At 46.9% G+C, this 14864-nt stretch overlaps 1 protein-coding gene across 1 annotated transcript; it reads left to right on the top strand.

Moving 5' to 3' along the window:
* Nucleotides 1-3: 3 nt before the first annotated feature.
* SNAPC2 (small nuclear RNA activating complex polypeptide 2) lies at nucleotides 4-12985 on the top strand (the record flags this gene model as incomplete). Its single annotated transcript, XM_082257197.1, has 5 exons — nucleotides 4-84; nucleotides 2337-2456; nucleotides 2559-2627; nucleotides 8536-8806; nucleotides 12527-12985. The coding sequence occupies 5 exons, from the start codon at nucleotides 4-6 to the stop codon at nucleotides 12766-12768; spliced, it is 783 nt and encodes a 260-aa protein (XP_082113323.1). The 3' UTR covers nucleotides 12769-12985.
* Between the last annotated feature and the right edge of the window lie 1879 nt (nucleotides 12986-14864).

Here is a 14864-nt window from a genome sequence, read left to right as displayed (position 1 = left end):
AAGATGGAACTGCTGAAAGGTCTCAAGGCCCAGGTGGGCCAAAAAGTCCCTAACCCACCGGTCCAAGGGCGGAGCCAATCGGAGGTCAGTATCTAATGACAGTCTCTTTGTCATTGGTTGGTCTTCTGTATCAGTATATCTCGGTGTCCCTTCATTTCAAAGAAACGCAACTGAGCAGAATATTTATAAATATTATCAAATTATTTGCTTTCAGTGTTCTTCCTCCCTGAGCAAAGTCCAGATACCAAGGGGTGCAACACAGTACCACTTCTCTTCTCCAGTATGCTGGGTGCAATTCTCGGTATCTGTTCTTATTCTGTATGTATGGACTCTGCACAGTACCACTTCTCTTGTCCTGTATGCCGGGTGTAATTCTCAGTATCTGTTCTTATTCTGTATGTATGGACTCTGCACAGTACCACTTCTCTTCTCCAGTATGCTGGGTGTAATTCTCAGTATCTGTTCTTTTTCTGAATGTATGGACTCTGCACAGTACCACTTCTCTTGTCCTGTATGCTGGGTGTAATTCTCGGTATCTGTTCTTATTCTGTATGTATGGACTCTGCACAGTACCACTTCTCCTGTCCTGTATGCGGGGTGCAATTCTCGGTATCTGTTCTTATTCTGTATGTATGGACTCTGCACAGTACCACTTCTCTTGTCCTGTATGCCGGGTGTAATTCTCAGTATCTGTTCTTATTCTGTATGTATGGACTCTGCACAGTACCACTTCTCTTCTCCAGTATGCTGGGTGTAATTCTCGGTATCTGTTCTTATTCTGTATGTATGGACTCTGCACAGTACCACTTCTCCTGTCCTGTATGCGGGGTGCAATTCTCGGTATCTGTTCTTATTCTGTATGTATGGACTCTGCACAGTACCACTTCTCTTGTCCTGTATGCCGGGTGTAATTCTCAGTATCTGTTCTTATTCTGTATGTATGGACTCTGCACAGTACCACTTCTCTTCTCCTGTATGCTGGGTGTAATTCTCAGTATCTGTTCTTATTCTGCATGTATGGACTCTGCACAGTACCACTTCTCTTCTCCAGTATGCTGGGTGTAATTCTCAGTATCTGTTCTTATTCTGTATGTATGGACTCTGCACAGTACCACTTCTCTTGTCCTTTATGCTGGGAGTAATTCTCAGTATCTGTTCTTATTCTGTACATATGGACTCTGCACAGTACTACTTCTCTTGTCCTTTATGCTGGGTGTAATTCTCAGTATCTGTTCTTATTCTGTATGTATGGACTCTGCACAGTACCACTTCTCTTCTCCTGTATGCTGGGTGTAATTCTCAGTATCTGTTCTTATTCTGCATGTATGGACTCTGCACAGTACCACTTCTCTTCTCCAGTATGCTGGGTGTAATTCTCAGTATCTGTTCTTATTCTGTATGTATGGACTCTGCACAGTACCACTTCTCTTGTCCTTTATGCTGGGAGTAATTCTCAGTATCTGTTCTTATTCTGTACATATGGACTCTGCACAGTACCACTTCTCTTGTCCTTTATGCTGGGTGTAATTCTCAGTATCTGTTCTTATTCTGCATGTATGGACTCTGCACAGTACCACTTCTCTTCTCCAGTATGCTGGGTGTAATTCTCAGTATCTGTTCTTATTCTGTATGTATGGACTCTGCACAGTACCACTTCTCTTGTCCTGTATGCTGGGTGTAATTCTCAGTATCTGTTCTTATTCTGTATGTATGGACTCTGCACAGTACCACTTCTGAAAATAATTCTTGGCATCATACGTACACCGTGCATCTTTTTATAACCCCTCCCCCTGTTTTTTTCTAAACCACATCCTATAACATTGTAGCCACACCCATTTCTTCCCCCACGGTGCACGCCACTTCCTTGTGCAACCATGAAGTGATCTTTCTGTGTTGAGTTCCTGGTCTTCCACCTTCTGTGCGTCAATATTGGCCCATTGGGATAGGAAACCTCGCTGTCCAATAGCTAGCTTTAGGAGGTAGGGCCTGGCGCTCATGGGACTCGGACATTCCGACACAGAAAGTACTTAGACTGAAGAGAAGCTGACACATGGTGAGCAGGAGGGGTCTTCTATGGGAAGCAGCACTGGATTTGGTAATTATGCTACACATCGGGGCCACATCGGGGATTTGGTAAGTATGCTACACATCGGGGCCACATCGGGGATTTGGTAAGTATGCTACACATCGGGGCCACATCGGGGATTTGGTAAGTATGCTACACATCGGGGCCACCCTTCATCTTAGATGAGGTCTGCAGCCCCTACACACCAGATATGGCTCACTCCAAATTTAGCCATTCTGGATCTTCACTCAGCCCATCTATCCTTCCTCAGGTGTCCTCCTATATCGATTGGTTGCGTGGCCGCGCTGCCCGGGAGGCCGTCCAGACCGTCTATGAGAAATGGGTGAAGGACAGGAAGGCTGAAGAGGCCGAAGACCCGGTGCCCATTGAGGTAAAAGGAGGAGGCCTCGTATACTGCCCCCCCAGAAATTTGATTATCACCTTGATACCTAATATTCATACATATTTTAATTTCTCCTTAATGTTTTTCAAGTTATGGACGGATTTATTGTGCCGGATGTCCAAGCCAACAGAAGAAACCTTGACTGCGGCCTTCTCACAGGTAATTAAATCTGTAATAAAATGTGTTGTACTGGAGGAACTATAAACTCCCAATGACATTCCACTCCCTCTCCCTGCCCCAATCTACCATTAGTGTCATAAAATTCTAGTGCAATGGTGGTCCTCAAGCGTGACCCTTGACATTGCTGTGTGGCCCTCACGCAATATTGAGTAAATGTTATGCTACAGAACGTTGTCAGACTGCAGACATGCAACATCAGATGGTCAGACTACAGACATGCTACACAAGATGGTCAGAGACTACAGACATGCTACACAAGATGGTCAGAGACTACAGACATGCTACACGAGATGGTAAGAGAAGACTAACATGCTATTGGAGTTTTTGGGGACTGAAGACCTGCTTCAGGAAACACAAATTGGAGACATATTACATGAGGCTTGTTTTATGAGACAGTCAAAGGCTACAGGTTTGCTACAAGAGATAGAGACTACCAGCTTGCTACAGTCAATGGTCACAGGCCACAGGCTTGCTGCAGTAGATGGTCACGGGCTTGGTGCATTAGAAGGTCACGGGCTTGCGGCAGTAGAAGGTCACGGGCTTGCTGCAGTAGATGGTCACGGGCTTGCTGCATTAGATGGTCACGGGCTTGCTGCATTAGAAGGTCACGGGCTTGCTGCATTAGAAGGTCACGGGCTTGCTGCATTAGAAGGTCACGGGCTTGCGGCAGTAGAAGGTCACGGGCTTGCTGCAGTAGATGGTCACGGGCTTGCTGCATTAGAAGGTCACGGGCTTGCTGCATTAGAAGGTCACGGGCTTGCGACAGTAGAAGGTCACGGGCTTGCTGCAGTAGATGGTCACGGGCTTGCTGCAGTAGATGGTCACGGGCTTGCTGCAGTAGATGGTCAAGGGCTTGCTGCAGTAGATGGTCACTGGCTTGCTGCATTAGAAGGTCACTGGCTTGCTGCATTAGAAGGTCACGGGCTTGCTGCATTAGAAGGTCACGGGCTTGCTGCAGTAGAAGGTCACGGGCTTGCTGCAGTAGATGGTCACGGGCTTGCTGCAGTAGATGGTCACGGGCTTGCTGCAGTAGATGGTCAAGGGCTTGCTGCAGTAGATGGTCACGGGCTTGCTGCATTAGAAGGTCACGGGCTTGCTGCATTAGAAGGTCACGGGCTTGCGACAGTAGAAGGTCACGGGCTTGCTGCAGTAGATTGTCACGGGCTTGCTGCAGTAGATGGTCACGGGCTTGCTGCAGTAGATGGTCAAGGGCTTGCTGCAGTAGATGGTCACGGGCTTGCTGCATTAGAAGGTCACGGGCTTGCTGCATTAGAAGGTCACGGGCTTGCTGCATTAGAAGGTCACGGGCTTGCTGCATTAGAAGGTCACGGGCTTGCTGCATTAGAAGGTCACGGGCTTGCTGCATTAGAAGGTCACGGGCTTGCTGCATTAGAAGGTCACGGGCTTGCTGCATTAGAAGGTCACGGGCTTGCTGCATTAGAAGGTCACGGGCTTGCTGCATTAGATGGTCACGGGCTTGCTGCATTAGATGGTCACGGGCTTGCTGCATTAGATGGTCACGGGCTTGCTGCATTAGATGGTCACGGGCTTGCTGCATTAGATGGTCACGGGCTTGCTGCATTAGATGGTCACGGGCTTGCTGCAGTAGATGGTCACGGGCTTGCTGCAGTAGATGGTCACGGGCTTGCTGCAGTAGATGGTCACGGGCTTGCTGCATTAGAAGGTCACGGGCTTGCTGCATTAGAAGGTCACGGGCTTGCTGCATTAGAAGGTCACGGGCTTGCTGCATTAGAAGGTCACGGGCTTGCTGCATTAGATGGTCACGGGCTTGCTGCATTAGATGGTCACGGGCTTGCTGCATTAGATGGTCACGGGCTTGCTGCATTAGATGGTCACGGGCTTGCTGCAGTAGATGGTCACGGGCTTGCTGCAGTAGATGGTCACGGGCTTGCTGCAGTAGATGGTCACGGGCTTGCTGCAGTAGATGGTCACGGGCTTGCTGCAGTAGATGGTCACGGGCTTGCTGCATTAGAAGGTCACGGGCTTGCTGCAGTAGATGGTCACGGGCTTGCTGCAGTAGATGGTCACGGGCTTGCTGCAGTAGATGGTCACGGGCTTGCGGCAGTAGATGGTCACGGGCTTGCTACCAATTAAATCAAGTCTATTTAAATTATTTTTCAAGAGCAACTGTCATCTCTGTCCCACAGTGGCTCCTCCTCTTGTTGACTCACCGACAGTCCCGTTCACTTTAATGGGAAGGCTGGTGATGCGGCAGTGACACGACAAGGTAAGGGATGTGGCAACAGCAGGTGAGTGGATGCCCGCTAACTGGTGCTGCCATGATGGATCTGAAATGAGAGGAGGTGCTCTTTATATGTAAGGACTTATTCTTGCTGGTGGTTAGAATCTTTGATATTTGCAAACAAAATGAAGGTTTCCTATTTAGAATAATAAGCTGTCAGGTTAGTAAAACAGCAATTTCAGAACCGATTCAATCATACAGTTTGTAGTGCACATAGATTTGCAAAACAATGGGATAAAGGAATATTCCTGAACTTTGTTTTATCTCATGGTGACTGTGAAATTGTGTGACTGCATCAATGCAATGCATGTTATCTCAGCTTTCAGAGCTTGGAGTCATTGAATGAGTTTACCAAAAAATGTAAAAAGTGCTGAATATAACTAAGCTCCAGTTCATGCTGAATAAATTAAATTTATTAATGCATCTCATATAGAAAACTACCTTTTGGATAGATTTTTATCCACCCTGCTACCGTGGATGGTTATAGAGCACAGGCTTGCCACCGTGGATGGTCACAGAGCACGGGCTTGCTACCGTGGATGGTCAGAGAGAATAAGGCCGTGCTACAAGAGAAGGTCAGAGAGAATAAGGCCGTGCTACAAGAGATGGTCAGAGAGAATAAGGCCGTGCTACAAGAGAAGCTCAGAGAGAATAAGGCCATGCTACAAGAGAAGCTCAGAGAGAATAAGGCCAAGCTACAAGAGAAGCTCAGAGAGAATAAGGCTATGCTACAAGAGAAGGTCAGAGAGAATAAGGCCGTACTACAAGAGAAGGTCAGAGAGAATAAGGCCGTACTACAAGAGAAGGTCAGAGAGAATAAGGCAATGCTACAAGAGAAGGTCAGAGAGAATAAGGCCATACTACAAGAGAAGGTCAGAGACTACAGGCTTGTGATGAAAGATGGTCAGAGGCTGCTAAAATGCTATATAGGAGTTGTTGGAGACTGGAGATACATTACACGAGACTGCTAGAGATCACTGCTATTACAAGACAATAGGAGAATGTAAATTGCTGTCTGCAGGGCAAAAACTGCCAAAAAGCCACAGTTCAGGCATCAGGATTCCACTGCATATTTTTAAGTTTCATAAAGCTGCTGACTGCTTAGTGCTGAGCAAGCTCCTCCCCTCTCCTGTGATTGGCTGCTATTTATTTATGCTTAATCCACAAACAAATATACTATATGCCTATTGATTTGTGTCAAAAATACAAGAACAAAAGAAGTTGCAATAATAGGCTCAAACAAAGGTATGAAAAAATAAAAATGTACTTTATTGAAAACAATAAAAATACACAAAATTGCAAAATTTAGGAAAAATGAACAAATAGGAAAATATAATGCTCATGGGCCCATGGGCTAAACAATGAATACAAGTGTCCTGACTCATATGAAAAACGCTGGTATAGCCTCCAAGGCTCCACCCCCCACCCAGACACAAGCCAACCACGATCAAGAATCCCCCCTGAATAGAACTGGATAATCACAAAGATCTTGATTGAAGATATGTGCATGGGGCTAATATCATCCGGATCACCAAAGAAGCTGAGTCTCCAAATTGCACAGAGCCAGTGGGATCCTTCACTTTTAGATTTAAGATTTGGGACTTTTGTGCAGAGAGAATATTTGCATAATTTGGAGACTCAGCTTCTTTGGTGATCCGGATGATATTAGCCCCATGCACATATCTTCAATCAAAATCTTTGTGATTATCCAGTTCTATTCAGGGGGGGATTCTTGATCGTGGTTGGCTTGTGTCTGGGTGGGGGGTGGAGCCTTGGAGGCTATACCAGCGTTTTTAATATGAGTCAGGACACTTGTATTCATTGTTTAGCCCATGAGCATTATATTTTCCTATTTGTTAATTTTTCCTACATTTTGCAATTTTGTTTATTTTTATTGTTTTCAATAAAGTACATTTTTTATTTTTTCATACCTTTTTGTTTGAGCCTATTATTGCAACTTCTTTTGTTGTATTTTTCACATTGCCCCAGTTGCTTGGCTCACCGGTCATATACCGCTAGGTATTCATCAATGGTGTCATGCTTTCACGCCCCATGAGATTTCTGGGGCAGTGAAACCTTCCCTGGTGATTCTTCTCCATCATTCCCTTCCCCACATGTTTAGCTATTGATTTGTGTCCCCTTGAGAAAGGGATCCATTGTGGCCCCAAAATGTCGGTGAATTTTTTTTTTTTTATATTATGAATTCTTATAAATATTTGAGGTTTCTGTGGCAGAATGCTGGCTCTTTCTTGATCTGAGATTTATGTAGCACTACTCCCATGGGAGCTGCTGATGACGGGTTCCCCTGGGTTACCACTAGCAACGGTAGAACATTCTGACATGTTTCCAGGTGTTTTTACCTCAGACAAGGACCAGTTCAGTTTCTTTGGTTTTTAGGTTTTATTAGAAACTTGGATAGGAGAAGGGATGAGTGGGATACTCCAACTGAACTGAACTATGCAAAATAGGCAGGGACGCTCTGAAAAATGCTGATCGACGCTGAGTTGAGCTAGTCACGGCTAAGCCGATATTTCACTTGGCACTTGCTGTGAGAGTCACTTGAGCTTCCTGAGGTAATCCTTTCCTAAGGCAAGCTTTTCCTTGAAAAAGACTGTACTGCTGAACAACTTCAGGGCCCTTCCTGGCACCCCCTTTATCCCTAATCTTCAGGGCTTAACGCTTGGCACCCCCTTTACAGTAACACTCTGGGTTAGCTGGCTCCTTGATCCCCTTGACCTCTCTGGAGTGGTCCCCTCTCTCAGGCAGACCCCTGAGCAGATCCTTAAGTACTCGCAACACAGTTTTTCCAGAAGTCTTCTGCCCAGCAGCTCCACTGGTCAGCACACACTGGATCCTCTGCAGCACAGCTCAACCCCTGGTCCCTAGGCCGACTACCTGGACCACCTTCCTCACTTCAGCTGGAGGAGAGACCGCTGTCCACCTCCTGGGACTTTGCTCCCGCCAAAAGACACTCTGTCACATGCCCCCTCAGGATTTATTTCCAATCCCAGGATGCATTGCAGCAATGCCCACCCACTGGGACAGTCATAAACCCTGGTGTACTATTGGCTAGGTTTCCTCCACTGTCCAACAAGTTCCCTCATTGGATACAGTGGGGAGACTCCCCAGACTCAACAGATCACACCTGGAAGCTTGTGACAGGCTAACTAACAGATCAGACCCTCCTGATAAGCAGAACAGGGTCACACATCTACTTTACCTAGCACCTACCTAGGAGGGTGCTACACCTATTTGCGATTCCCCCGACTTGCCATTCAAGGGATAGTTACCCAGCGATCGGTATATGGACGACGATCGACTTTACTGAGGAATTTATGTGGGCTGCCATTGCTGACTTTCTTTTGAAAGTCCCAGTTGCTAGATGGCTGTGATGCCAGTCCACTGTCTTCCAATATTCTCTGAATCTCTGAAACAAGTACGCAGATCAGAAAAGTCATTCCAAACCTCCGATCTGTATATTTGTTCTGGGCCTGTAACTAAAATCATAATGAGACCAATGGATTAGGTTGTAGTAAACCAAATGCAGTATTTATGCGTTTTGTAATCTATTAGTCCATCTACTGAATTTATAGTTTACCTTCTTATGCCTTTGAAATTGTTTAGATGTTGACTATCGCGTCCACTGAACCAGTGACTCTACGGCATTCCATACCTTGTAAAGAGCCCCGAAAGCGTGCTTCCCGCTCCAAAAGCCCTGCCAAGAAGAGATCACAGCAGGAAGAGCCCTCAGGGGAGGGGCCAGCTCCCTCAGGGGTGGAGCCAGTGGCTATGGGTGAGGCTGACGATCGATGGAAGAAACTGGACTTTGAGAAGATTTATAAATACCTTTCCAAGGCAACCACAGGGGAGACCCTTCCGAAGCTGTCTGAATGTGGTATGTATAGGGGCTTAGTCTAGTGGGGAATGTAGTTCAGATTTCTGTAAGGTTTTCAGTTCTGTCTGTGACTCCACTTTGGGGATTTTCTCTCACTTCCAGTTCATGTGACACCCATACAAGAAACTGGGGTGGTACAGGTGTCACAAGGACATGCGATAGAACCTTGTCAGAAGTTGGAACCCATCCCAGCTTTTTTTGGGGTTTGGTTGTGTACTCTGGAGAGATTTCCTTATAACATTCTGTAACATCCAACCTGTGACCCTTCCCCCACCCTTTCCAAAACAACAATTTATCGTTCATCGACAGACGCAGCTCTTCCTATTCATAGACTATAGGGTTATGTTCCTTCTCCTAGAGATAGGCACTAGGCGGAAAAAAACTTGTCCACGCCTATAGGGGCTGTCCCTGCAGGCATAACCCCTCAGGCTCTGCTATTCTCAAACAGTTTTGTTCTGCCTAGTGTCAGGGGTAGGACCCAGATCCCTGCTGGGACTTCGGTTTTAGCTGTAACATGGAAAATTGTGATTTTTTTTTTTTTTTTAACTGGTTAGTTCCTGAGGACCAAGATCCAGAGGATTTACAAGCAATCGCCGGCTGGTATTCGCACTAGATAATCTAGATCCCTAAGGTCTCCCCGCCTGGCAATCGAGCGTGAGCAGGTCATAGTCTAGAACTAGTAGGCCTCACCACGACAGTGCCCCGATGGATGGGGACGAGCCTGCGAGTGGATCATCTCGCCGGGACGCAAACGACCTGGAATGCCCTGAGTCGCAGCTTCCCCTTGGCTAACAGCACCCCCATCCCGGGTGAGAGGTGATTTGTTTCAGAGTGGTGCCAACCTTGTACCGTGGTATGGTGAGTAACATGTCCCCCCAAAACCCCTCGAGGTCGCGGGGCGGACGTGGGCCCCTCCCTGGAATGGTCGGATCTTTGGGGCTCCCTCGATTCCCTGGCACCCTTTAGGATATACCCCTTGGCATTTTCCCTCCCCTAGCAGGTTTTTACCTGGGGGGGGGGGGGGTAATATTGTGGCCGCTTCTGCGCTTATTTGAGGGGGGGTGGGTGTCCTGAGTGGATCCCCGATTAGAGACCCTTTTGATGCCTTCTATTCTGGGTGTCCCGGAGACCGCATGGCGCGTCGGGGGGGATTTTGCCGTAGTTCATGATCTCTGTGTTCACATTAGTTTGTATGAGCAGCCATTTTATCTTATTTCCCCATTGAGAATGTATTGCGGACATTTTCTTGAGGTCCGTGGGCTGGACAGACATGCAGCAGACTTTTTTCATGATGGCGGCAGAGCTTCTTCCTCTTCCTGTGCAGCTCAGTGTTCCTTTCATTTTCTACACTGATCAGACTGGACGATTTTCTCTGGGCTCTGGTAACGTTTTCTGGGGGCTCCCTGTAGGTTTTTTCCCCCTCCTTCTCTGCTATTATACTATATATAATATACTAATCAGGGTTGGGGGTCCGCAGTATTAGCTGTGGGAACGCATTTTTTTTGCGGGCTTAAAGGGACATAGACAAAATAATTTTTTGCAAAATGGAGTCCCAGGATAAAATTTCACCTGCAGAGCCCCTAGAAACGACTGCAGGACCCTCCGGTTCACAGTTGCAGCCAGAAATTGTTTTTTTTTTTTGCAAAGCCCGATGTCAAATTGGAATTTGTCTGTTCTGGTGTTTTCAGCTGCAAACATTCTCACCTCCATCGGCAGGGTCCTCGGACTCTGAGATAGATATGGTCGCCGCACACGCAGACCACCTTGAGGGGTCGGTGTCTTCGCATTGTGAAGTTGAAGAGGACCTGTCCTCATCAGCCACCGCGCTGCTTCCATTGGTGGAAGCCCTGATAGTTTCCGTGCGGGAAGCTTTAAATATAAAAAAAAAAAAAATAGCTAATGAACCCACAGCGCCGGGTACGCAGGTGTCTTTTGGCTCCCGCAAATCCCATAAGTCCAGCAAGGTGTTCCCTTGTCCAGAATTTTTTCACCCTATTGTGGATGAACAATGGCGACGCATTAAGCACATGTTGGTGGTGCCTAAGCGTTCTGCACGCCGTTACCCCTATGCAGAGGCAGTGTCCACTGGGTGGACTGTACCACCAAAAGTAGATTTTCCGGTGGCCAGGTTGAATAAAGCAACTCTGGTACCAGTGGAAGAGTCTCCAACTTTTGTGGATCCCGTGGATATGCGGGTGGAATCCTTGTCCCGCTATTTACACGTGGTAGCAGGTCACATGTTAAAGTCTACCTTTGTGAACGTTCTGGTAGAACATTCTGGTAGCGCAGACTGCTACTGAATGGGTGAAGTAACTTGGAAACTGAACGTCTCCCCCCTGCGGTGCTGGAACTGATGGACCAGTTTTTTTTTTTTTTTTTTTTTCGTAGCGTGTGCAACACACTCAAAAGACTCCACCCGGTGCATAAAAAAGTGCACACACACAAAGTGAGAACACAAAAAGTGCACAGGGTGTGCGAAACTAGTGGTCTTCCCTCCGAAGAGGTAGGACCCAAACCTCGATCCCCCGGGGCGCAAGACTCCTGACAGGGATTAAGGTACTCATGGTCTGTCTGGCCGAAGGAACTGATGGACCAGTTGGCTCAAGCGCTGGTGTTCATGTGTGATACGTCCCTGGATGTAGCCCCATTAGTGGCCAGGGCGTCAGCGATGGGGATTGCTATTAAGCTCATGGTGTGGCTAAAGGACTGGTCTACTGACCAGGCTTCCAAAAAGGCCTTGACTGATCTTCCTTTCACAGGAGAGAGGCTGGGTGAGTTGATCAAAGGCCTCACTGGGGGGTAAGAGTACTCTTCTTCCTCAATCCTCTAGGGGCAAGGCACCATGTGTAAGACGGGGGTCTTCTTTTGCTGCTTGTAGGCGGCCAGTTCGTACCTCCGGTTCGCAAGTGACGGTACTGCAGTTCAAGTCTTCTGAGGGTTCCGAGAAGATCTGCTCAGGTAAATCGGAGACAGACCAGGCCGGATCTGCAGATGAATCTTCGACTGCGTGATGGGGTGCCTCATCCGTTTCTGGGGTGGGGGGGTGGGGTGTCTTTGATTCTTTCCGGAGCCGGGTTCCTCTCAAGTACGCTTTATAGAGGATTCCGCTTTGGTGAGGGTCTTCCCTCCCCCGGACAAGCTGCAAAAGTTATAGGGCACTATCCGGTTGCTGTTGGCAGTCTGTCTGTCTTTTCTGCGAAATTGCAGAGGCTCAAGGTAATACGGTTTGGCATGAGCCACTGGGCAACTCGTCTGCAAAATTGTCCTGTCCGGATTCAATCGGCCTGTGCCACGGCGGTGGCTTATTGTGATCACCAAGGTGGCACCAAGTGTGTCTTGGCGGCCTGGGAGTGGTTCCCTCACCCGGAGGCTTTTATCTCCTGTGGGTCTGGGGGGGGGGGCACCCAAGGTCAATCAGTTTGCTTCTTGCCTCACTTAGACGGTTCAGAGGTTCATAGCCAGGTCTCGGGATCCTCTGACCGACGTGGGAAGAAAATTACTTCAATTTTATTTGGGTACAGCGTCGCAGGACCGCGCAATTGTCCGTTAAAGTAACACAGTGCCGAATCGCAAAATATGGCCTGGTCATTAAGGGGGCAAATCCTTCCGGTCCAGAAGTGGTTAAGTAATACTTCTAGATTACTATTTGGTTATGTAGCCTATACCAAAATTTCTCCAAAAGTCAAATATGTGATATTAATGTGCCTTTTGTCTTTTCAGAATCGGCAGTCGTCCTTCATCTCCTGCATTGCATCCCAGGCCAGCTACAGACTCTGGATGCTCAGGCTTTAAGCGACATTTTGCGTGAAATCTACACAGATATGAACAAGCCAACCAAATCAGAGGATTCAGAGCAGGAAAATGCTGCACAAGGCTCACAGGTGGCGGACTGGAAAGAATTGGGCTTTTGCCCCTTAAATCCTTTTTTGCTGCCTCTTGAGCTTTTGAAACCTAAAGAGTAAACTGTGGTGCCTTGATGAAACTCGGCTCCCCCAGCTCTTCAGGCCTGTTTGTGTATTTATATATATATATATATATATATATTGTTCCTATGTACTGTTCCTTCTTAGTCTGGTTTCCTGGAGTCCCACAAGAACAAGACCTCTGAATTCCTCCATGACTCTAAAGAACCCGTTGTCACGATACTAAAAAAGTTTGTCGTATTAAAAATTTTAAATTAATGCCCTTTAGTGGGGTCATGTTTGTCTTTGTATTGTTCGGCTGGTGGTCAGTGGAAATGCCCCTGTACATTGGTGGTCAAAGGAGATTTGCACCCTGTGATTGATGGTCATTTTTGGAAAAGGACCACCTTACATTGGTAGTTATTGGAAGAATGGTCCTCTTACACTGATGTCACCATGGCAGTTGTAGTTGTAGACCCCCGACCCCCCCCCCCCAAATTGGAGGTCCGTAGAAGAAATGCTCCTTACATTGGTGGTCGGTAGGAAGAGTGTTTCCTTACATTGGTGGTCAGTGGAAAGAATGTCCTTTACATTGGTGATCAGTGGGAAGAATTCTCCTTACATTGGTGATCAGTGGGAAGAATGCCCCTTACATTGGTGGTCAGTGGGAAGAATGCTCCTTACATTGGTGATCAGTGGGAAGAATGCTCCTTACATTGATGGTCAGTGTGAAGAATGTTCCTTACATTGGTGATCAGTGGGAAGAATGTCCCTTACATTGGTGATCAGTGGGAAGAATGTCCCTTACATTGGTGGTCAGTGGGAAGAATGCCCCTTACATTGGTGGTCAGTGGGTAGAATGCTCCTTACATTGGTGATCAGTGGGAAGAATGTCCCTTACATTGGTGGTCAGTGGGAAGAATGCCCCTTACATTGGTGGTCAATGGGAAGAATGCCCCTTACATTGGTGGTCAGTGGGTAGAATGCTCCTTACATTGGTGATCAGTGGGAAGAATGTCCCTTACATTGGTGGTCAGTGGGAAGAATGCCCCTTACATTGGTGGTCAGTGAGAAGAAAGCTCCTTACATTGGTGGTCAGTGAGAAGAATGCTCCTTACATTGGTGGTAAGTGGGAAGAATGTTCCTTACATTGGTGGTCAGTGGGAAGAATGTTCCTTACATTGGTGGTCAGTGAGAAGAATGTTCCTTACATTGGTGATCAGTGGGAAGAATGTCACTTACATTGGTGGTCAATGGGAAGAATGCTCCTTACATTGGTGGTCAGTGAGAAGAATGGTCCTTACATTGGTGATCAGTGGGAAGAATGTCACTTACATTGGTGGTCAATGGGAAGAATGCTCCTTACATTGGTGGTCAGTGAGAAGAAAGCTCCTTACATTAGTGATCAGTGGGAAGAATGTTCATTATATTGGTAGTCAATGGGAAGAAAGCTCCTTACATTAGTGATCAGTGAGAAGAATGCCCCTTACATTGGTGATCAGTGGGAGGAATGCTTCTTACATTGGTGATCAGTGGGAAGAATGTTCCTTACATTGGTGATCAGTGGGAGGAATGCTTCTTACATTGGTGGTCAGTGAGAAGAATGTTCCTTACATTGGTGATCAGTGGGAAGAATGTCCCTTACATTGGTAGTCAGTGAGAAGAATGCTCCTTACATTGGTGGTCAGTGAGAAGAAAGCTCCTTACATTAGTGATCAGTGGGAAGAATGTTCATTATATTGGTAGTCAATGGGAAGAAAGCTCCTTACATTAGTGGTCAGTGAGAAGAATGCCCCTTACATTGGTGATCAGTGGGAGGAATGCTCCTTACTTTGGTGGTCATTGAGAAGAATGTTCATTACATTGGTGGTCATTGAGAAGAATGTTCATTACATTGGTGGTCATTGAGAAGAATGCTCCTTACATTGGTGGTCATTGAGAAGAATGCTCCTTACATTGGTGGTCATTGAGAAGAATGTTCCTTACATTGGTGGTCAGTGGGAAGAATGCTTCTTACATTGGTGGTCAGTGGGAAGAATGCTTCTTACATTGGTGGTCATTGAGAAGAATGCTCCTTACATTGGTGGTCAGTATCAGTGTTAGGCAGGAAATTCCCCCCGCAACAGATGATTGGTCCAGTATAGTGACCGCATCCT

Source organism: Pelophylax lessonae (genome assembly GCF_965119305.1).
Source record: "Pelophylax lessonae genome assembly, chromosome: 4".
Taxonomy (NCBI): Eukaryota; Metazoa; Chordata; class Amphibia; order Anura; family Ranidae; genus Pelophylax; species Pelophylax lessonae.
The sequence above is the reverse complement of the archived record's forward strand: the minus strand, read 5'-3'. Positions and strand labels throughout refer to the sequence as shown.